A 23572-nucleotide genomic window follows, 5' to 3' on the forward strand; every position below is an offset into this window, starting at 1 on the left:
AGACGGGTGCAGGACCGGAGGCCAGTCGGCTACGGCGAGGGAGATTGTGAGGGACTGAAGGCAAGCTCCCTCTCTCTTTCTCTCCGGTGGGGTACTGGCGTGGCTTAGACTTGTGCCGAATTTTGGTGGTCAGTATGGGCAGCTTGCCCAAGCAAGCCCGAAGTTTGGAAGGAACCCAATTTTCTCTTCTACCTTCCGATGTCTTGTAAAGTAGTCCACCAACACGTGGAAACAAAAGTGGCGCAACATCCACCAACACGTGGAAACAAAAGTGGCGCAACATCTACTCTCGGAATGTCCGTGTGGTCTGTGCTTTCGATAATGTTCATGTGAGACCAGGACACAGCCACATCTACTCTGAGAAACTTTTTTTATTTTCGAGCTGTCAACAAATCTCTCACCATGTGAATGTTCAATACAGATTCATAGGCGACGCCTGACCTATACATATGTACACCACCAGCCAATCAAAGACCATCAGGCCTCACCTCCTCAAAAATGTTTAAAAAATTGACTCATTACATGTGCTTTTACACAATTAACAGTTACGTAAGCTATACATAAATTAAAAAACAGCGACCGAAGGTAAGAATGGGAGAAAGCAGGGTAAACTATCTGCTACGCCCATCTCGGTTAAGACCCTCCCAGCTTATCTCCATGGCACATTCCATGCAGACGGTGCTACACCCTGCTTGGATTCCCTTGCCCCTGAGAGTTAGGAGATGGGCAAGATTGGTACATCTGCGTAGGGAAGATCGGACTCTCGAGCCACTCTTGACAGGAGGAATGGCATTTATTGGAGCAGAATTACTGGGTTTATGATCTGGTGCTGGTGCATTTGCTTCATCCAGCGAGATGCGATGCACTTCCTCCCACTCCACAGTCTTGCGGAATGCCTCCCAAGCAAGATCCTGCTCTTCCTTCGACAGCTTCTCTTCTTCGTTCTCTTGCAAAAGTGTCTCATGTTCGTGATAACTTACAATCCATCTGAATACATCACCGTTGAACATAATTTTAGTCTTCCAAGGAGTAACACAAAGACAGCCATGTATTCACCATATATAGAACTCATTAGAGATGCTTGACAGTTCTTTAGAAATTAGCACTAGATTGAAATAATTTATTCTCAGATAGGATATATGCAAAATGAAAATTATTTAGAAACTCGGAGAAAATTACCTTGGATGATGTCGGTTAAGCAAGTTTTCCATCACCTTGTCAGGCAAACAAGTACCACTAGGAAGAGGCAAAGGGTTCAACTTCAGGCCAACTTCAATTTTTTCCTTCTTTCGATCAGTGTCTTCCATTTCACTCTTTTTTTGATCAGACACACTTGAGCCTTCTTTGGCTAGTTCTGGCATCATTTCAAGGATTTCCTCATCCCCAAACTCAAAGAGATGGAGGACTTCTTCTTTTGACATTGTTCGGTGTATCTGTTGCCTATCTACTACCCTGGCAGCAAGACCTTCCTTTGTAACCTGCTCATGGCATCAGATCATCAGTTGGTAACCAACCACACTAAAACAAGAAAATTCTGGCTGTACCTGTCGCTTGTATATTTTGTCCTCCATGGTCCCATGTGCCACCAATCTGTATGCATAAACAGGCTTCGTCTGCCCATATCTGCAAGGTAGAATACCAGTCATTTTGAGAACAATAAAAGAAACGGCAATTACAAGTTTACAACAGTGAACACTAAAAAATTTTAGGTACCTCCAAACCCTGTAGATTGCTTGAAGGTCATGAGTGGGATTCCACGAGCCATCAACAACAATCACTCGGTTAGCAGCGTGAAGGTTAATTCCTAGAGACCCAGCCCTTGTAGATATTAATGCACATTTTACTCTATCATTTGCAGGGCTGTTGAACTTCTCAACAAGCCTTTGTCTTTCTGAACCTTCTGTGCTTCCATCTAACCTAATCATCAAAAGAAATATCCATTTTTACAAGGTATCAGTTCTGAATCAAGCCTAAGCTTCAAGCGCAACACGTTTTACATTTATCAACTAATTCATCCTACTTCAACATGCTACCTCTGGGGATTTTTTTAGCAAGGGATGCTCCAGGGTTTTACAAAAAAGAGCACTAAGAGACAAAATTTCCTTCCCACCCGCTGACTACGACTACCGAGTTAAAAACATTCATGGCAACTTACCAAGAGGAATAGTCGTTCTTTATTGTACAAGAAGGGAAGTCCACAAGTTGACCCTTGTATTAGTCGGCTATAAAACATAACTAATTTTCACGGGCACAACCAATATATCAGATGCTTGCTGTACAAATAGCTAATTTTCATGGGTGCACCCAATATATCAGATTATCGCTGTACAAATAAAATGTTAAATTGCATTTGCGGTGGACAACATTATGACATCCCAGCACACACAATAGAATAGAAGGTCGTGTAGAAATAATATGTTAACTTGCATTTGGTGGTATACAACATTATGAAAACTTGCCCATAAAAGCACACATGTATGGAAACCTATACATGGAATGTGAAAGCACCTACCAATACAGTGACTAACCATACAACGATGGGCAAGAGGAAGGAAATACAATCCTACATACTGATTTCTCTATAATTTTTTCATTTTGGTATTAACACACTAAGCCAAACATTGGTTTCACAGAGATGAAAAGGGTAAAAAGAGGAACAAGGGCTTTTTTCTGATATTCAATCAGTATTTAATGTTTGAGTGAGTTTCTAACAGGAAGAAAAGAAAGGAACAGCATCAAGGATAGGATCCCAACCTAGAGAGAGAAAGAGAGAGAGAGAGATTTGTAGACACAATGAATGGAGCCTTGGTCTGGAATCCGTTGACAATTTCTAAATTCAGAGAACCTCTGAAATTTAAAGAAAAAAGGGCCATCTACAGAAAGCAAGGTATTCTTTCCTAGAAAGTAAGAGTTAAAAAGGACATTGCAGATGAGCAAATCATTTCTAAATGCGGTTGTGAGAAACTTCAAATGCATGTATGTCCAATTAAGGAATCACATGCAAAATTGTCTCTCTCACAAAAAGCTAGGATACTCCGAAACTTGGAGTAGAACTCTTAATCAAGTCCAAGGTTGGAGCAGAATCTCTATCAAGTCCAAGGTTATTTTCTGTTATGTGATAATCTGGAGATATGTGAGATGAGGTAATGACGCATAAATGGAGCTTACCAATCCATTTCTTGGGCACACTCGTATAGAATTTAAGCAGCCATTACCTATTACTATTCTTGGATCTTTACAGCAATCCTGAAATTGATCTTCACATTGTCCAACTATGACTGTAAGTATATGATTAGCAACCATCTTTCTTCATCGCTATTTGTTTTTGAAGCCTATTGTTTTGAAAGAGTATTCAACGCACTGTATCAGGAAGAACTTTGAACTTTGAACACATGGCACTATACAGCATCGGAATTCAAGGCAAACAACAATAACAAAAGGCACTCTTAATAATGTGTATACCAAAGTGTGAGTGAGTGTGTGTGTGTGTGTGTGTGTATGCTTTGCATAGAAATAAACAAGAAAATGGAAAACATGCACAACATAATAAATTTACCAGCCCTTAACAGCAGTTCAAATAAAAAACAATATGCAGTTGCAACCTAAATCACACAGGTGCGCCAAAAAATGGTTGTGCACTTGAGTTGACTTGGGTGTGGATGCAGCCTACCAAGGCATCCGACTCGGTCAAACCAAGTCGGGAGCTGCTAACTACAACTGTGCTTTTTCTCTCGTTTTTTTTTTGCATTTTGTTCTTCACCTATCCTTTCCCTCTTTTCTCTCTCTCTCCTCCCCCTATTTTATTAAATAAAACTTTCAATTTTGTAGTTAAAAAAATTGAAAACATAGACAAAATAAAATTACTTCTGTAACAGATTATATATATATATATATATATATATATATATATATATATATATATATATATATATATATATATATATATATATATATATATATATATATATATCACCGCACCCACACCCTGCACCCAGCACCCAAATAACATAGGAACTTGCAACATATGCCCATAATCTACTTAAAAAATGTTCAAATAAAAATATTAAATATTTGAAGGTGATAATACCTGTACCAATCTTTTCCTTGCTTCCAAAATTTACCCTGTCTTTCACGCCGTGGTAACTTTGCAAGGAATAACTCCACAAGATCTAGAGTTAACAAACTCTGACTAAAGACAAGGGTCTTATCACCAGCCTCAGAACTCATTGATAGAAGATCTATAAGCAAGACCATTTTACCACTATAATCTGCCTCTCTGCAAATTTTGTCTTCAAGAACATCTAACCACCAATCGCTATCCTGTGAAATGCCATGGCATGATGGGGTTAAACGATAAAATATAACTAACTTTTTCAAGAATTTTGAGGGAGAAGATAACACGATATATTGTAGAGAGAAATACTGTTCCAAAATAGAAATAGAAGCCTACTGCACAAGTGAAAAAAAAACATCAATCACTTGAAAGAAAGACCTCATGCATGTGAGACATGAGTCCCAACAAAACAACTGATTTCATTGTACTAATTGAACTAGAAAGAGATATATATAAAGCTGATGGGAGGGCCAGGAATTGACACTATACCTCGTCAAAGAATCCAGTATCAGTCTTCCTGTTTGGAAACTCAGACTTCAGCTTTGGCTTTTCTGAAAATAACATGTACAAGATTATACGTCACAAATGACACCATGAAGATCAGGCAAGAAAGATAATAGACATGTAAATAATGGTTTTAAAGAGAATCCAAGAAAGATAAACCATTTCCATCCTTTTCATTTCTCAGGTGGGGAATCATTTATCTTACCAATCAGACTAAGAAGCCAGAGGAAAGTTAAGTGCTTTAACTCAATTTTATCTTCTTTTTTTGCGAGTCACATCATACTAAGTAATAGCTGTGAATGTTTTTAAAACCAGATCCACACATTTGCACATAACTGAGCTTGCCAAGCCCTGTTCAGATACTAAGCTTGCATACATATGAAAGAATCTGTTCTCACCAAATTTATTAAGTAATCATTCACCAATCACGTCAACAATTTCTCTGTCATGATAAGATCATAAGATAGCAAAGCATTCTAATTATGCCAACACCAATCATGCCAAAGGCTCGCTGTGGCTGAAGCACCTAGCCTAGCATGGTCAAGGCCATGCAGCTATAGTTAACTCAATGTCATGTTTGGAACTGTAAGGAATTGAACCTGGTCAAACTTGACTTAGATCGACTTTGCCCGAAACCTTTACGCTCCAGATCTTGACTCGCAGATTTGATATAATTCATTTTTGTTGCCTTCTACTAAGTGGCAAATAGCCAACTACTAACTAATTAATGTGTACAAATGATCCCCATTTCATAATGACTGAAATCACATATTAGCCACTTACAAATCCTCTAAAATTGCCTTGCTACACTTTGCTCCAATATCTACATGACATGGAAACATGTCAGGCATCTAACGGCCTAGGCTTCACATTCAGTTATAAAGAAAATAACCTAAATTAAAAGTCATTGCTGCATTCTTGAAAAGACTCTAGGTATAAGAAATGGTCGGTTTGTTCACACCCAAGAGCTAAACATGTGCTTTTAAATGTTCCACGTTTGGATAGACGATATTCTACTCAAATGCTCTAGTCTCAGGAAAACACACAGTTTACAGTAAATATTTATAAGAAACCTCCTAACAGATTCCAGTCTTGCAAGCTTGAAGTCAACTGTATTTCCTGTCGAACACTTCTTTCTTTTGAAGATATATAATTTTTATCCTAAAAGGCTGAAATTAATCTCCTATTCCCTAAGCAATCACTTGAATTTTCCAATCTCCATAAATTCGGGGATACATGTTAAGCAGTTATTTTTCTTGAATGACCTGGTGCGCAAGTCCAAAAAGAAATATTAAAATGATATCCCAAACTATTGTCCATTTTGAGTTTTGAAGTTCTAGCTGCTAACACGAGTGAAAAATTCTACAGAAAGGAAAGAGTGATTACCTGCACTTTCATTTTTTATAGCTTTTTACTGGATTCATGCTTTGCATTTTAAAACCATCAAAAGAACATTACTGCAAGAACCAAAAAACGTAAAACCACATCACAATGTTACTTCACCACCAAATGCCTGTGGTTATGTGGTATTGTCGGTGAAGCATTAAGCCTCTGAAAGCATTAAGCCTCTGAAAAGCAAGGGGTTCTGATATTGAATGAAATTTCTTCAGAAGAATAGAAGAAATTTGCAATATTAAAAAATAACATGTAGATACTGCAGGGACAAATTACGCCATGAAATTTAGGGATATGAAGAGTGGATATTTCCTCTGACCTCATTTATTGACTTTATCAACTATTTTTGCTTCCATAAAACTTCCGAAGTTTAACAGACATTTCCAAGTTTTTAACTTTGTTTCCTGTCAGATTCACTTGAGGAAATTTATGTCATTGCCTTTGATGCAAACATGCTAGTATGACCCCCCAAAAAATCCAATGACGAGAGTTAACATCATCATCAACAAGTTTCGATATGAGCATTGCACTGGATTCTCATCACGTGCAGATAAGAATTAGAATGGTCACAGTGAAACTACAAAATGTATAAATATCAGATCATTGCAACAACACAATATATCTTATGAACAAAAATAGTTTAAAGAATGAATCCAGAATCAACATTAGGAAAATAAAGCATCTTCTGAGTCCTAAAAAGTTTAAAGCATGAATCCAGAATCAACCTTATGAAAACAAAGCATCTTCTGAGTCCTAAAAAGGTTGCATCAGATGAATAAAGAACACATTTAAAAGATTTCAATCCATGATACCTCCTGCAATATCACGGTCTAAGTTGTCATCACTAGAACTGCCATCCACCAGAAAATTCTCAACTGCTTCTTCACGTCTTTGGTTTTCTTTGTACTCCTTGGTCATTTGCAGTAGTCCCGGATGATTCCATATCTGTCAAAAGGCTAATCTCATAACAAGTGCGGCTAATCTCATAACAAGTACCATAGGATTTTAAGGAAAATTATTTGGGGAATTATTTTGAGAAAGTAACGACAAATACAGAAATGAAATAAATTAAATTACTGAAAATAAATATAAATAGACAAAAGAAGAAAGTTAATTAATATTGTAGCAGAATCCTGCAACCCAGTATAAAAGCACACACCTGAGCTAAGGCCTGATATCCAGCAAAGAAGCAGCTCCTTCTATTTGCTTTTTCATTAGAAGCTCTGCCATTCGTGAAACCATGGACATCCAAAAATTTTTTATACAGCTTTCTCTGCAATGGAGAAAGCTTGACAGATATTACATAGACGGTTTTAGGAGGCAATTCCTTCTTCACCACTGATGAATCCATTCTGTGGACAAATCCTTTTAATTGTTCATAGAGGATGTGTGACCTTTGATTCATGATCTTTACATCTTCTAGTGTAGAATTTGTATGTTGTCCATTCTCTATAGGGTTCTGAAACCTGCAAAAGATGCACAAAGTCAATAACCAACTTGTTCCCAAAGAAAAAAACAAAACCTTCAACAAAACTTGAAGACCATGAAAATTTCAAATTCCTACCTGTTTCTAAACTCATGGCTGCTTCCAAGGAATCCTTCCCTCACAAAGTCAACCATCTATTTCATGTTAAAGTGTCATAACCAAGCAGGCCGTCAACAAAAAAATAAATAAAGAAATAAATAAAAAATAAGAGTGTTTGAAGCACATTAATGCAGAAGCCTTACACAATAATACTCCATCAAATTGTTTTGCAATGGTGAACCAGTTAAAGCAATTCTTCTCTGGCATTTCACCTGCCTTAAGGCGTGAGTGATGTCAGCCCTTGTATTTTTAATCATGTGAGCCTCATCGCAGACCAGGACATCAGGCCCATTCTGATGAATGCATTTACATCCAAAAAAGTGCCCATTAACACAATATTCTACAAACTACATTCAAATAAAGTAGTTGTAAAAAAAAAATAATTTACCATAAACGCATCAACCATGTTGTCACACTAAAAGCATAAGCAGACATTGCGGAATTGTGAAATCTAAAACAATAGACCATACGTCCAACTGACTGCAGCATACAAAATGTAAATATGAATAAATAAATAAATAATGCTAATCTTGGGAATTTCTTGGGGAAGGTTTTCTAGTAAGCTTTTAGAAAATTTGCTTTTTTTTGGCCACCTCAAGAACATGTCATAACTTTAAAAAAGTATAAAAAAATATGGACCATGATAGAAAAATACAAATATATGAGTTGTCTACCATTTTTCTTAGCAAGACATTGACAAACATCCATTAAAGTTTGTTTAAGTGTTAAAAGAAACAAAAAAAGAAAAAGAAGAAAATATCATGATATTATCACATCAACTACAAGATTTTCATTTTCTGGTGATATATATACTACATATTTTAAAGGACAAAATAACATGATATTACCACAACAGCACGATGTTTATTTTCTGGTGATATATAGATATATATACATATACATATATATGTATGTGTATATATATATCTATATATATATCACCAGAAAAGGAATATAGTGCCGTTGTTGTGATAAGATCATGATATTTCCTTGTTTCAAGAAAAAGATATATCATTTATATATTACCAAAAAAAAAACATTGTATTGCTGTTGTGATAAGATCATGATATTTTCTCCTTAGAAAAAAGACATATAAATGCATTTTTTTTTTGGTCTTTTGTTTCAATATCTGAATAACCAAATGATATATATGCAACAAGTTTGACCACAACATGAGCACATGGAGGGCTCTTCAATATCTAAAAGAAGTATATCTTTAAGGGAGGTAGTTGTGTGCATGTGTGTGAAGTATGCAAGGCAATCTGCATAAGCTAGCGTCACTCAATTTCAAAGAAATCCTTCATTTCTTAAACTGATCCTTTGTTAACCGTGTGCACGGACTAACCTAACTCCCAATACTTAATGAAAAATATAAACCTTCTGAAAGTCAAAATGTCAAAGACATACTGGTGCAAGTTCATGATATCTGCATAACCCAAGATACACAAAATCTGAAGCATTTTTAGAATGCAAAAGCAGACTTTTGTTAGACTTTCAAAGTAATCAATCATCAGTAAAGAAAATGTAAAAGAAATATTGAAAAATAACAAAATAAAAACAAAAACAGAAAATTAGATATTCAGTTGCAAATATTCAGACCCTGGAATATAGGACCTTGCTTTTCTCTTTCCCTAGCCAGCAGAATCAACTAAAATTCATAGGACTTGAGATGTTTCCCTTACTAAAGGAAAGATAGAGAGAGAGAGAGAGAGAGAAGAAAATAACTTTAGACAGCTAAAACTGAGAAAATAAAGAATTAATTTTTAAACCCATGAAACTCACCTGTAAGGCTTCACAGATCTCTCCAGCAATATTTTTGTCTTTGACAAATTTCCCAAGTGATAAGTTTCGAAAAGCTGCATAGCCAATTAGCAGAACACCACCTTTACGTCTCCACTTTGCAAGCAACTTTGCTCGCTGCCAATTTTCCCTATAGAAATGCATGTTAACAGTAAGTTTAAATGTCTTATTTGCCGTGAATAACAGACACATAACAGAGAGGCATTTGAGCTCTAAAAAACAACACATATGTAAATACCAGGAAAACAAAAACACACTAGTAGTCATTTGGGAGCTAAATAGTCTAAGAAACACACATCAAATGAGAAGATTAGGATATAACAATAAATGAATATCAAAAATATAGGAAAATAGTAGGAAAAGTACAGACATCTAGAAATGGTGTACAGAAAAATGTCAAAGCAGTTGTTTGCTTCTCCAAGTATCAAACCTGGGAACGCGATGAGTTACATGTTTGTGCACCCACCAAGATTTCCAGGAAGGCAACACAGCAGATTCCAGCAATCTTTGTGTGTGTGTATGTGTGCGTGAGCATGTGTCATATCAAAGAGATTCTAAGATACTTTTAAGGGTCTTACGCAGATTATTGTTTTCCCTGATGTTGCCAAATAACCGATTATGCAATGACACATCAACAGAACACCCATTGAAAACTCTCCAGTGTTTGTGCTCACCTTGGTTAAGGTTATTGGGGTTCACAGGCTTTCACCTCAGAGTTATAAATGGTTGGAGAGAACCATAAGTACATCAGGTTAAAACAGTACAGCCAGGTGTGCCACCGCAAGAACGGTTTCTTTGCTACCAACGAAAACGGAAAAAGTATTCAGCATAGAAATAGGGAATGGATGACCTCTGCTATAAGAATCATGCGAAATGCAATTCTCCAATGGCCATTCAGTGTGAGACAGCTGGTCCATTCAAGATTGTAGACCTCGTTGGATCTGCAGTTAGAATATGGTATCTAAATACCATGACTATTAGTGTTATTATAGCAAACCCTTTAATAAATGTGCTTTTTCATTTGGCACCTAGGCGGCCCAGAATCTGTGCTATAGCCTAGTCAAAAGAAATACTCAGGTTCTAGGTACACCTAGATCCCGATGTAGGCATGCTTCTGTCCACCAGGAAAGGAAGAAGTATGCAAGGAAAAACATGGGAGCACAAGAGGAAACTAATGAGAAACAAAAGAGAAGCAAACATAATACAGCATTGAAATGAGTAGGAAGTGACATGGAAGTGAACACAAGCACCCAGACGCCTGTCCCAGCATCCCTCTGTCAGCCAAGCAAAAGGATAAGCATACCAGGAACCATACGAGAGCAGAATTGGATTCTAATGTGAAATGAAAGAGAAGCAAACCAAATAAAGTATCAAAATGAGTAGGAAATCACATGGAAGTGAACATAGGCACCTACATGCCTGTCCAGGCACACTTGCGTCTTTCATCAGCAAAGAATGAGCATGCAATAAACCATATGGAAGCAGAGGTGAATCTAATGAGCAACAAGAGAGAAACAAAACCAATGCAGCATTGAAATGAGTAACAACCAACAAGTGACGTGAAAGTGAATATAGGCACAGAAGCAATGCCAGGTAAATAGAAAACGAGGTGTATGGTGACTACGGTCAGATAATAAGCAGCAAAAGAAGAGTGCACAGGCACACTTGCGTCTTTCATCAGCAAAGAATGAGCATGCAATAAACCATATGGAAGCAGAGGTGAATCTAATGAGCAACAAGAGAGAAACAAAACCAATGCAGCATTGAAATGAGTAACAACCAACAAGTGACGTGAAAGTGAATATAGGCACAGAAGCAATGGCAGGTAAATAGAAAACGAGGTGTATGGTGACTACGGTCAGATAATAAGCAGCAAAAGAAGAGTGCACATTTCAGAATCGCCAAGCTCTTCAGATATCAATAACCCCAAATAACAGCCACCAAAATCCTCTTCAAGCCAGTAATCAACTGATTTGAAAAATGTAAATAATTATGGTATGCAGATCTTCCAAGGCTAGGAAGTCAGCACTCTTAAAAGCCGTCTTTTTTGGGACAAGTAGTATAAATCATCGAAAAAACACTTGGTACCTGGAGACGTCTTCCAGCATGAATACCCGAAGGGATTTCAGCTCAGAAGGTTTCCACTTTACAAACTCCTGCCTCCAGTTGTGTAGAACATTAACTGGTGTAACCACAAGTGCCGTTCTAAGTCCCAGATCCACGGTTCTCATAGCAGTATAGAGAAATGCTATGACCTGTATATAAATAGGCCAAGAAAGATATTAAGGATAGTAGCCACTGCAAAGTGCAATGTAATCTTAATATGAAGAATCGACGAGTTTAAAATGTACACATGCAGCAAACAAGAAGTGGAACATGAGTTGTTCAGCGGTACTGATCCAAACCTAAGCTTTGGACAAACTGCCGCAGGCTCTAAACGGTTATTCATTTATGCATGTCTTCTTTTCTACTATTTTTTATGCAAAATCAGATGTTTATGGAAAGTATCAATTTTATGCAGTGGATAAGGAAACTAACACAGAAATATCAAGTACTCAACACATGCAGTTGACTTAGAGCAAAGGCATTAGTAGGGGTGAAGGAAGCATGTAAGCATTAAAACCTGTAAAGTCTTTCCAAGGCCCATGGTGTGAGCTAAAATGCAACCAAGCCCTTTATCTCCAGATTTCACCTTTCGAACAGATTGAATGCAATTTTCCCACATAAAACGTATTCCTGCAATCTGGACATTTCGAAAACTATTAATTATGTATATTCTACACAAATAGCATGACCCTGCTGTCCTTAGACTGCAGTGAATCAAACATGACGTAAAGTCCCATATTGAAATTGAAATGTCAAACTGACATCAACAGTCAAAAGAACTACAACATATTGCCCTTTCTTCTTCAATAAGATAAACCACAATCTAGATGTAGCAACGAACCATGAAAGTATGATACCCTGAGTACTGAGTAAGCAAGTCAACAAATATTCATAAATGAGGAGCAAAATTAAAAACTCCAATTATTAGCTGATAAGAAAAAAACCTGATGTGGCTTCAAGAAGGTTGAAATGCTTGAAGGCACCCTTATAGGCTCCTCATTCTCTTCCCGGGCTACATTCACTATGTAACCGTTTGCAGCATCCCCTGTCAGTTCCTCAGCACTAATTTTAGCATCGGACCCACTCTGATCAGATATGAATGCACTCCAGGATTTTCCCGCAATGTGCAATGACCTTATATGTTCTTGACGCTCCTAACAAAGATTCAAGCCATGGATTGCTCAAGTAAGCAGCCAACAGACCAGATAATCAAACAAAGAAAACGGCTTTCATGGACACAATGAGAGACCTTTTCAATTGCAATTTTCTTCTTGGTTTCTTCCCCAAGTTCAGCATCATCCATAATTCTCCTAATCCTCTTCTTATGGCGTTTCTTGTTGCTGAATAAGAAAATAAACAAAAAACTTAACTTTCTAGTACTTGAAACTCAAAATTCTCTCAGACAAGTGCAACCAACAAACTAAGAATTGATGATAAATGAAATAAAGAAAAAAAAAACCATCAATATTATCATATCTGAAAGCTCACTATAGGAAACACAATGCATTTTCATTCATGAAATTTAACCGTACATAACAGGAATGGAAAACCTGAAAGTATGAAACTACCCAACTCAGTTCTAATATTACCTCATAGAAACATCAATATCTCCATTGGACAATTCAGAGCCACTTTCAGAGCATGAAACAACCAAGCTATCTGTTGTGAGGGCTTCTTTACAATCCGAGATAAGCTGTTCCAACATGCTACGGCAGCAGCAGCAGCAAACCCAACCATTAGGTTTGAGACAATCTTCACCCAAATTCCTTCTGATACAAATGGTACAGAACAACATTTTGCATGTTTTACAATTTATCAGATCATTGCTCCTTCCACACCATCCACAGGAACACTCAGAGCAGTCAGGATCCTGTAATGAAAGTTTGGAAGGTTAGCCATGTAAACATGAAAAGAATGCAACAGAAATAATAGTAACAGTTAAACCTTTTGAGATAACTTCACTTCAAAAGACTTTTTGCAGCTCTCACATATGATTACTTCCAAAACTGGATGCCTACGCACATCAGAAGCTTCCAGAACTTCAAAACACACAGTACAACGAAAAATTCTTGTGTGCACCGTCATGTGGACAACAGTACCCTTCCTATAATCAAGATGTGAATCGTCATCAACAATTTCCACCAGTTCTTTGCCTTGCAGACCAGGTTCAGTTAACATCTTGGACTGACTGGTAGCATGACCAGACACATTTTCCATTTTAAAATCTATATCATCGTCACTGTCAATTATTACCATTGGGTCCTCTTTATGCTCCTCATTCTCACGTGAATGTTTCAATAAACCATTCCCAAATATAATTGGTGACGAAGAGTCCCCCAAGTCAGCAGATGTGCTGCAGCTCTTCATGCCCTCACCACTGAGCTCACCCGTAGCACCCAAATCACCAGTTCCCCGAGAGTTGAAACTATAAGCAGAATCAGCTTCAAGCTCCAGCTTGTTAAGTTCAACACTTTGCTGCATGGTATCAGTCCAAGAAGGTTCAGTGCAAGGTTTGCAACTTTTCATAGTATTTTCAAGAAAATTACATCTGAGACACCTTCGTAGATAATATCTTAATGCAACACACTGAAGAATACATCAAGCAAGTTCAGAGACATAAAAACAGCATATACAGTCGATAAAGAGAAAAGAAAGATAGTATGCAGGTAAAGAAGAATAGACTATTTAAGCCACATAATTTGTAGGAGTCGAAAGCAAAAAAGGCCACCCAAAATATTTATCTTACAATGTTCGACAAAACAATATGCAGCACCATTTATACATACAGACATATATACAAATAAGGACATAGGCATGTAATGTGAACATGCATGCATACATGCAGACCTACAGCAAATTGCTATTACCAACCTGCCTTTTCCGAAGATTTCTGTGCCTTCTTTGCTTCAAATGAATTTGCAGTTTCCGAGAAATATTCAAATCATCCTCTTCAACAATCTATCACCATCACCAAAACGAAGTCTCAGTATAGTACGTTAAAATATCAAAAAGGAAGACAGAGAGCCAAGATTTTAGTTCCAGAATCACATATTATGCCTCACTAAAGCTCTTCTTTTCCCTTTTTACGTAGATATTTTATCAATAAAGGTAGGGGTTCTACCACCATCAGTCCCGCTAAAAAGTAAGACCTCATGAAAAAATAAAAACAGAACGTGGTACATAATCCAATATTGTCTTTGAAATTTTAACCCAGAAATAGTCAAAAGATTATTACAATTGAAAATCACAACTATACTTCAGGAACCAAACTACTACAAGTCCAACAACCAAGGTTCCAACTTTAGGGGAATCACAGAAACTGGAAACTTTAAACCAAGTGTTTAACTATATGTTACCATGCCGATCATATCCCTAGCTATCAGCATACAAAAAGGATTCAGAAACCGTGTTAAGGAGGAGAAAAAAGCAAGTTCTTCATCAAAATTAGGACAAACCTGAAAACTTGAAAATGAACAACTATTATTTTCCCCACATGCATACACACATCAAGAAAAAAAATTGAGAAAAAAATTGATATAGCAGGTGGTAAATACCCATGTGTGCTTTGCACTTGCTAAGTTACTTATAGATCTTGCTTGTAACATTGAATCTCTGGAACAACTTGGCAGTAGTCCTTCATTTGTCCTCGGAGTGCAAGTCAATTTTGGGACAGATGATTACTGAAAGTTTTCTTTTATTTGACTACATCCTACTGCATATCTAGGATGAATGTCATTTTACATGACAATGGTACGACGAGGAAGGTAGAAGAATCAAGGAAAAGTTTCAATGATTCAAAAAGGAAACAAAGATAAAATGATCCAATAATAGAAATATTAACAAACCTTCCGGAAATTTATTTTCTGCTCATCAGTAAAACCTGTTTCTTTCTCTCCTGCAACAGCAGCATCATAAAATGGGTTTCCAGAACAACCATCAATATCATCTATTTCTTCCACCTGATGAAATGATGCAATATAAAAGGAAACAAGATAAAAATGTGAATCTACTACCCTCAGCAGATAGAAAACCTAATCAGGAAAAGAAAAGATCATCAAGATTTAGGTTTATGCTAGACGAGAACTTCCATAGAAATTGGGAACACAAACATCACAAATATGTGACAAATATCCCACATACTTAAATGCACCCATAACACAGAAGCAGGAAACATAAAATTATTAGAAAGGAACTTTTCTGTCTCTACATTAATCATAGCTGTGCATGTTTCCATTTTTCCAACATTCATTAAGATTGGCTTGAAAAGGGGGTCAATTTCCAATTATACATTTTCACAATGCACCCAATGTATGGAGCAACAAGACATATGTTATTTTCTTTTGCTTGATCTCCTTCACTTTACATTGTACCTATTCAATGTCCATTCCACCTGCTAACAAACAAGAAATTTTTTAATTTTTTTGCCATCCTTCTTACCACTGGAAATGCTTCCCATGGTGCAGACGGATTCCAAAGTCCAAATGGAAAACATGACATGATATTACATATAAAATAAGTCAAGTTTCCTTTAAACCCTAACACAAATATCCTCACCACTTATTGCCTTACTGTTCTTTAATCTCTCGTCTTCTCAACACATGTTGTAATCCTCTGCTTTCTTTCATCCTTGGTTCTCGTCCTATGTAGAGATCCATTTGATCCTTCAAGAAGCCACACCAGTGAATAGTCTTCTTCTTGAGCAAGTAGCTTTGATATTTTATATACAAAAAAGAATTATCACCCAAAGCTTCACCACATCATCCATCACCAAACTCAGAATATAGATGCCAGCATGTCATGTCAGCCACCAACTCCTCTTCTTGGTCAACAAAAGGTGAAGAGAAAACACACTGGTTTGAGGAAAAAAATAAGGTTGAACTTGGACCCAGTCTCCAACAGAAAAACAAAAGAGAGATTCCCCTTCCCCATACGAAAGAACGACAAATTAAAAATCCGACCATGCGTCCATGTCCGCATATTCATACAATTGCATACACATTTTTATTAAGGTTGGAAAGCTGCAAATCCTCTTTGTGGCTGGTTGAAACTATATCTCTTCCCAACTCACATAGACCAACTATCACCTACCATCATAGTGGGTCTATTTGAAGCAATTGGACTGCAAACCGACAAGAAAGATAGAGACTAGCAATTACCAAACATGAGGCCAAATGATGCTTTTCGCAGTATCCACATCAAATGAATCCATGCCAAGCAGGTGCAGATGAAATTTGAAGACAAATGTAAGTTTTTGGAGTAAAAGGCACAACCAGTGAAGTTGACAGCATCTGAATGTAAGTTTTAAAGGAAAAGAATACATTTGCTTCTTTCAGAAGACACAGTTATGTACTTTCTAGAGCATCAAGTCTCAAAATGAAAATTTCAGCTATGAGATATCCACCATCAGCCACTTAATATGTCTATTACAACAGTCTAATATTGTCCTCAGCTTTTTCTTTTTTGGGAAGTTTTCTCAAATTCCAATGTAGAATGTGGATTTTCTTGAGAAAGTATCAGCGAAGATGTTGGAAGTTCTACAACTTAAACACTATAAAGAAGAAAAAAATGAGATAATAGGTCTTATAATACTTTTTTTGCATTAATTATATAGAAACAACTAGATGTTTTCTGGAAACATAAAAAAACTAGATTAAAGATGTCACATGCTTAAAATATGAAGAAAGGACTTCTATGAAAGACTTGGGAAATAACAGGAATACCTTGGGATAATATTTTGATACTGATATATTCATTTTTTGTGATACATTGATAGATTCGTTCCATAATATTTGCTGTCTTTAAAATGGCAATAATATATCGAGATATTTGTAACTATGCCTATTATGCACCATCACAAGAAAGTTATCTAAGCACCAGCGAGCAATAATCCATAAGAGATGCCCACAGAATGAATAGAGAGAAAACACCAAAGTGCGCGCACACACACACGTGTGTGTGTGTGTGTGTGTGAGAGAGAGAGAGAGAGAGATCACCATACTACCATTGGAAAAAAAAAATAGCAATATTGAGACTATGCACCTCATTGACACCAGGCAGTTTGAGCCCCATATTTGCAGCTTCTTGTGGTGTACTAGCTAAGTATACAGAAGCCCAGTGTGCAGAGCCAAACAAATCACCCTCAGTGGATCCCCGAGGCTGGAGAAGTTCATTTACACAATCCCAATCCTTTCCTAAATTGTCCTTTGTTCCTTCTTCGCCATCATCAATTTTAAGCTTCTTCGCAAGAAACCCACTAGCTCCTTCTTCCAATACTTTACCATGCCGCCTAAAGCCCAGAAAAGAATAATGGTGAAGAAATAGCAGAATAGGGAAATACTTTCCACAAAGGAAGACAATAAGAAAAGCATTACCTTTTTACAGGGCGACACTCTTGCAGATAATTTTCTGCACCTGAAATTGCCTCTCTGACTTCATTAGTCATTTGGGAACCAGCCCAATGTATCCGTTTTCTCCAAGCTTCTGTGCTGCAGCCTTCTGGTGCCTGTTGCTCAATCCACTTAAAGAGACCAGGAAGGTCCACCCCAGCCCCATCAAGCTGCTCCTGGAATATCAAGAAGCATTTGCACAAAATCTTATTAGACAACTCTATAATACAAAAAACCCATCATAGTGGTGAAGCAGAAATTTTGTTAGTAATCCATATCCCAATGTACACACTGGTTTATTTCAAATTAAAAATTATCTTTTTCAAGGAAAGAAAAAATTTCTAACAAGAATGGCCATGACTTTAACTTTCATAAGCCATGCATGCAACACCAACTTTTCCTATAGTAAATGAAAGGATTAGGTACCAGCACATTAATGATCACTGTGCAACAGGCTGGAACTGTCATCTTTGAGAAGCATATTAGCAGCAGGCAAGAGGGACATAAGCAACAAACTTTTTGTTTCTCATGTAAATATAGTGCCCGTTTTGACATAATATTGTTACCCTGTAAGGGTTTTTTGTCCATTTTATCATCTGAATGCTAATGCCTTAGCAGCACAAAACTCCTAATGCCGTAGAAGATCCATAACATGCAACTCTGCTTCCATGTTATATTTTGAGGTCCAAACTTTCAAAATGGATTCACAACGATCATTTAAATTGGGATGTGTGTGTGTGTGTGTATGAAAGAGAGAGGAGAAGAGACAGAAAGAAAAAAGGAAGACTCACCAATAAGAGTGCACTCTCAGCTTCCAAATCATCGAGCACTTCTTCCCACTGCTCTACAAATGTTTTCATTTCTTCTTCCACTGCCATATCCAGCTGCAATATTTTTCAGGTGAAATCAATTGTACAAAATAAGATCTTTGCAAACAACAAAAAACAGCATAAGCAAAATGTACACTGGAAGGAAATTACATCATCTCCTTGAAGATTTCCTGCCAACTCTAACCTAACTTCATTCTCCACATGAGCAAGTGACTCCTTTTCAAGAGTTTCTTGAGCCTCTGCTGCCTGAAAATTTGAAATCACACAAAACAGATCAAGAAAAGAAATTTCTGATCATAACAGGCAGGCACATGAAACAAGGAAAGCTAAAAATATGTGTGCACACCTTACTCTCAGTTTCTAGAAGTTCTGCTATTAGTTCATCAACTTCATGGTCAGTTAATGGTACCTGAATGAAGAAATTTTAATTACTGAATCCGCCTAGTTCAAACAAAATAGACAACCAAAAAGACTGCATGTCGTTATTTCAACAAAATTCAAGCCATAACAAACTTCTTGAGGAACAAAGTGATTACAACTACTCAAAATTTCGAGCAGACATATTGTGTAGGCTTGAGACATCTGCATCACATGATCAACCCTCTAGATGAATAACAGAAGAATGTTCCAATTATGTTCATGCGACAAGCTCCCTAAATGTGAATTTAGTAACAGGGCTTTCTACAGCCTCCAGAAATAAAAAATAGATATCTTGAACGTTCAACCTTCAATCCCAAAAATGGACTTACATAAAGTCATGTGCATTTTGTCTCTATTCTCTACAACAAAATATATTCATCATCTTGTCATCCTACTGAACTAGTGTGGCCCACAGTGCAATATGAAGTTAACTTGCTAATATCACGAGAACATAGAATAGCATGACAATATAAAAGATAAAAACAAAAAAAGCGCTTTCACAGTTCCGCTTAGGAATAAAAGCATTTTATAGGGAAAAATAAAAGGAAAAAGATGAAGACAAACGAAGCATACCTCATAATTTAATCGGTCACCACCTTCAGATGTTGTTGTTTCTTTGTCAGAATAATCAGTATATGAATCACTGGACTCACCTTCACCATCTTCAGAGATTGTCTGTTCGTCCTCTATTTCAGCAACAGATGAATCCAGCTCCATCTGCTCACATTGAACCTTATTTGTCTTGGAGTTCAAAGCCTCTATGCCACACTCCCTTCCTTCAGTTTCCTTCCTAGTTGGTTCTAGGTCCTGTTTAGCATCATTCTTCAGTGACAAACTCAATACTTTCTCCCCCATCTTAATTTCTCCAGCAGTCCTCTCCAACTCATTCTTATGTTCCAACTTGTTCACAGTTGACTTTGATAAAACCTGATCAACCTGGACTTCCACCACAATACATCCCAATTCTGCCTCTTGACGTTCCATCCTAGCCATAGTTGGCACCACTGCCTTCTGGCCAGTGGCAGTTGATTTAAGTTCCTTGTCTTCAATATCCATCTCATTAGTGGTTCAGGTGTATTAGAAAAGTAATTGTGCACAATAATCAGCAACACCAATGAATCACGGAAGTAAATCTGTTATAGAATAGTAAAACAATCAACAAACTTCACCTCTTCATGAAAAGCAAAAAAAAAAACAACAGAAAACCAGAACTGCAGAACCAGGATGTTAGATTCTTTAGTATCAAGAACAAACAGAATAATCAGTAGGAAAGAAAAAGAATTTGAATTTTAGTTTTCCAAAATACTGAATTAGAAAGGAATGTAAACGTATGGCAGCAAAGATAAGTTTGTGGACAAAGAACCTATAACTAATTCTGCATGACCATTACAAGGAATTTCTTGGGGTTACCACTCTTAAAAATGTTCTTGTAAGCTGAATTTATACAAAAAATATGTTGTTGGTACCAATTTACTTGCTAATTACTTTCTCCAGGGAATCTAAGATGTTCACAACCTTTGGTAGATTTTGATAGTGAGAGAGAGAGAAAGAAAATGTCAGACTTCTTTTAGAAATGCATGGGCAATATTTTATGATTTACAAATAAACACTTGGTGAACAAAGATTTTCAAACAGCCTCCTATTCATAGATAGGATTCTAAGATTCATCCATGAATGAAACAGGAGGAAAGTAGTACCATCCTCAAGCGTGTGTGTATATATATACCCATTAGCTTTCAAATAGAAGTTTTATGCCATTTTCCATTTGGATGCTCCAGTTTCATGTTCAATGAAAAATTGTTTTATAGCAAAAGCAAAAGTTTCGAGAGTTAAAATCTTTTGTATATCAATACCAAATATTCAACGTCTTCCCCAAAATTAAATCCATGCCTGGTTCTTCTCCCAGCTCAATTATGTACATGTGAAGCTTCATATACCACAACATTTAAACAACGATAATATAGACCCAAAAAGCAAAATATTCATTGCTAGAAGCTGAAGATAATTTGGTAATCAATAAAAAAGCCAGCATTCCTCCCAAAAGCCTTTTCTTGGTTGGTGAATTAACAAAATATTATTCTTCAAAAATGGTAGAATTTAACATTGAATGATTTGCTACTCAAGAAACAAAAATCATTGAGGAAATTTTCAGAAGTAATTGTTGATGATGATTTAACTCACTTAAATACAGGTCATGTCCTCATGCAATGTGAATCATTAGGATCTAAACGAGCATGCAACAACACCAATGGAACTGGATAATCCTAATATTCTCTTATTAAGGACTTCAGTTCTAATTAATAGAAAGTACTAGTCACAGAAAACACGTTTTTTTCGAAAAAACGCAATAAATTAAATGGCCGTTTAAAACTTTAAAAAAACACATTTTTTTTAAAAAAACATTGAAAACTTTATAGTATCGTTTCTTCACGTTCTTTTTACTTTTTTCAGTTTTTTTAATGCCAAACAGTTTTTTTTTTTCATTTTCTATTTTTTGTTTGTTGCAAATCTACTTATCTTTAATGTTTGTGTTATTAGTTTCTCACTTAATTTATTTTTCCTTCATTTTTAGTCTTTAAAAAATTTTAAAAATTTACCGTATTTTTTCTATTTTTCCCTTTTTTTAAGCTCACCACTGCCGTATTATACCCGAGAAAAACCTCACCATTTAAAACTCTGAGACGTTATTTGTGAGTATGAAACAACATAACTGCTTCTCTCTTCTGACCTCCAAAACACACATACTGGAGGAAAAGCACCAGAAAATTTGATGATAATGTGAATATTGCATTAAAACTATAGATTTTGAATCCAATTCAATGTCTTCATGCAACAAGAGGATAATCGGGGAACAGAACGAACATGGAACAACAGCAAAGAAACTGGATGGTCATATAAAAATCTTATAGAAGGGGGAAAAAAAGGGAACACTGCTTCGCTTGCTGCTGAGCTTGCCAATGCTCACAATAACTTCCAAAAAAGTAATGAACAGGGCAAACTTGTAAGATTAAAGTAATCCTATAAAAACTAAGAAAATTTCCATACATACGAACACGTATTTTCATATTAAATAATCTCATTTTGAGGCTCTTTATTGAAAGGATACATTGTTGAAAACATAAACAACATTGTATTGAAAGGTTACCACTGGTCCACTACAACGTATCAAAATAATAAATAATCTACTGACGTTAATGGACTATGGAATTTGATTGAGATTGTCTACAAATAGGGAGCAAAGCGCCTCTCTCTCTCTCTCTCTCATCTACTTGTTTACTTATTTCATAGTTATTACGTAGAACTATATGCCCTTCAATCCTCAGCTGTTTTGATATCAACAGCTACACCACACACAACATTATGATTCAACATCCAGCTTTGTCACCTCGGCCAATGGCGCTTCACTTGTTTACAGCATCAACCGTCACTCTCTCTGTGCATCGCATAAATATTCGAAACGACATATTCATGCCATTTCTCAGCCGGCAAGGGGCATGAAGATCATTACAACTTTGCGCTCCACCTTGAATTTAAAGCTGGGAAGGACATCAGCCAGCGATCCCTAGGTTGCTCTGCGCACTCGCAAAGGAAGCGCCTAAACCCTAAAAATCAATACCGAAAGAATCCTGCCGAATTCCCCCATAATTCCACCAAACAAGCACAATCAAAATGGAGAAGCTCGCGCGACGATTCAACGGCAATTGCGGAGCAACAGTGTTAGGATCGACATAACATTATTGTAGGAATAGCGCGTACCTGAGACTCGAGAATTAGGGCACCGAAAGAGACCGGCAACGGCAGGGAGGAAGAGAGAAAAGAATCGGCTGGCTCCCGCGACTTCAGAGAGAAACCGAGGGAGAGGGAAGGGTGATGACGGCAGCGGCGTCTGGTCTTATGGGACCAAGAAACTGGCAGTAACGCGCAGGGGAAAATTCGATATTTCACAAATAAAAAAAGGCGGATGGGTCCTTTTCTTGGCGCCAGCACGGTCACGCCATCCTTTTTCTCCAATTCCAACCGTTCATCAAAAAGATGGACGGTCATTTTCTTTTACACGCGTTTTGACGCCGCTTCCTTTTCTGCTTCGAGTCATTCGTCATTATGATGGACGGCTTACAGTGAATGTCGTCATCTATTGGTGCGCACACCTGTCAACGCGACCTCCTGTTGCCGTTTGCGTCCGGTTCTCGTTATCCCCTGCCTGAACCCTATCTGCTGCTTGAGTTGAGTGCACCAAATACGGGCTTGGTCCAAGTGCAGACGAACCGGGTCTGACCGCACAAGACGCGGACCCGGACCAGATCTCACGTTGACGCCAGGTTTGGTTTTACCATATCATATGTCAACTAGGGCATACCAACGGGTCGGATCAAGATTCAAGAACAGCTAAACACAATACTGGCCTGGATAAAATCCGATCCGGTGTGATAAT

The 23572-nt window shown here is 37.1% G+C and overlaps 1 protein-coding gene across 3 annotated transcripts; it reads right to left on the reverse strand.

Moving 5' to 3' along the window:
- Window positions 1–353: 353 nt before the first annotated feature.
- LOC116252084 (protein CHROMATIN REMODELING 20) lies at window positions 354–23059 on the reverse strand. 3 transcript variants are annotated; one of them, XM_050077269.1, is made up of 27 exons: window positions 22897–23059; window positions 22526–22766; window positions 19714–20273; window positions 19067–19129; window positions 18871–18966; window positions 18682–18774; window positions 17876–18066; window positions 17544–17790; window positions 15350–15463; window positions 14376–14462; window positions 13449–13979; window positions 13094–13374; window positions 12754–12844; window positions 12449–12658; window positions 12022–12141; window positions 11487–11653; window positions 9381–9528; window positions 7742–7891; window positions 7578–7633; window positions 7173–7479; window positions 6826–6958; window positions 4604–4665; window positions 4088–4320; window positions 1714–1917; window positions 1545–1623; window positions 1180–1478; window positions 354–987 (listed from the first exon to the last, which is right to left on the reverse strand). In XM_050077269.1, exons 3-27 carry the CDS (start codon window positions 20194–20196, stop codon window positions 612–614), a joined length of 4821 nt encoding a protein of 1606 aa, XP_049933226.1. In that variant the 5' UTR covers window positions 20197–20273; window positions 22526–22766; window positions 22897–23059; the 3' UTR covers window positions 354–611. The 3 variants fall into 3 exon arrangements, with proteins under 3 accessions (XP_049933226.1, XP_031481996.1, XP_031481997.1); XM_031626136.2 differs by lacking the exon at window positions 22526–22766; XM_031626137.2 differs by lacking the exons at window positions 354–987; window positions 1180–1478; window positions 1545–1623; window positions 22526–22766 and having other exon boundaries at window positions 1739–1912.
- Window positions 23060–23572: the final 513 nt, after the last annotated feature.

This window comes from Nymphaea colorata, chromosome 4 (genome assembly GCF_008831285.2).
Source record: "Nymphaea colorata isolate Beijing-Zhang1983 chromosome 4, ASM883128v2, whole genome shotgun sequence".
Taxonomy (NCBI): domain Eukaryota; kingdom Viridiplantae; phylum Streptophyta; class Magnoliopsida; order Nymphaeales; family Nymphaeaceae; genus Nymphaea; species Nymphaea colorata.

Bases quoted from the DNA above. Each gene is read 5' to 3' on its own strand.
- LOC116252084 (XM_031626136.2), bottom strand. From the start codon at position 20,196: ATGGATATTGAAGACAAGGAACTTAAATCAACTGCCACTGGCCAGAAG. The intron at 13,375-13,448 runs GTTTAACTGTTA...CTTTCATTACAG, and splicing joins AAGTGAAGTTATCTCAAAAG to GATCCTGACTGCTCTGAGTG. The intron at 1,918-4,087 runs GTATTATCACCT...TTTGATGATTAG, and splicing joins CAAGGAAAAGATTGGTACAG to GTTAGATGGAAGCACAGAAG.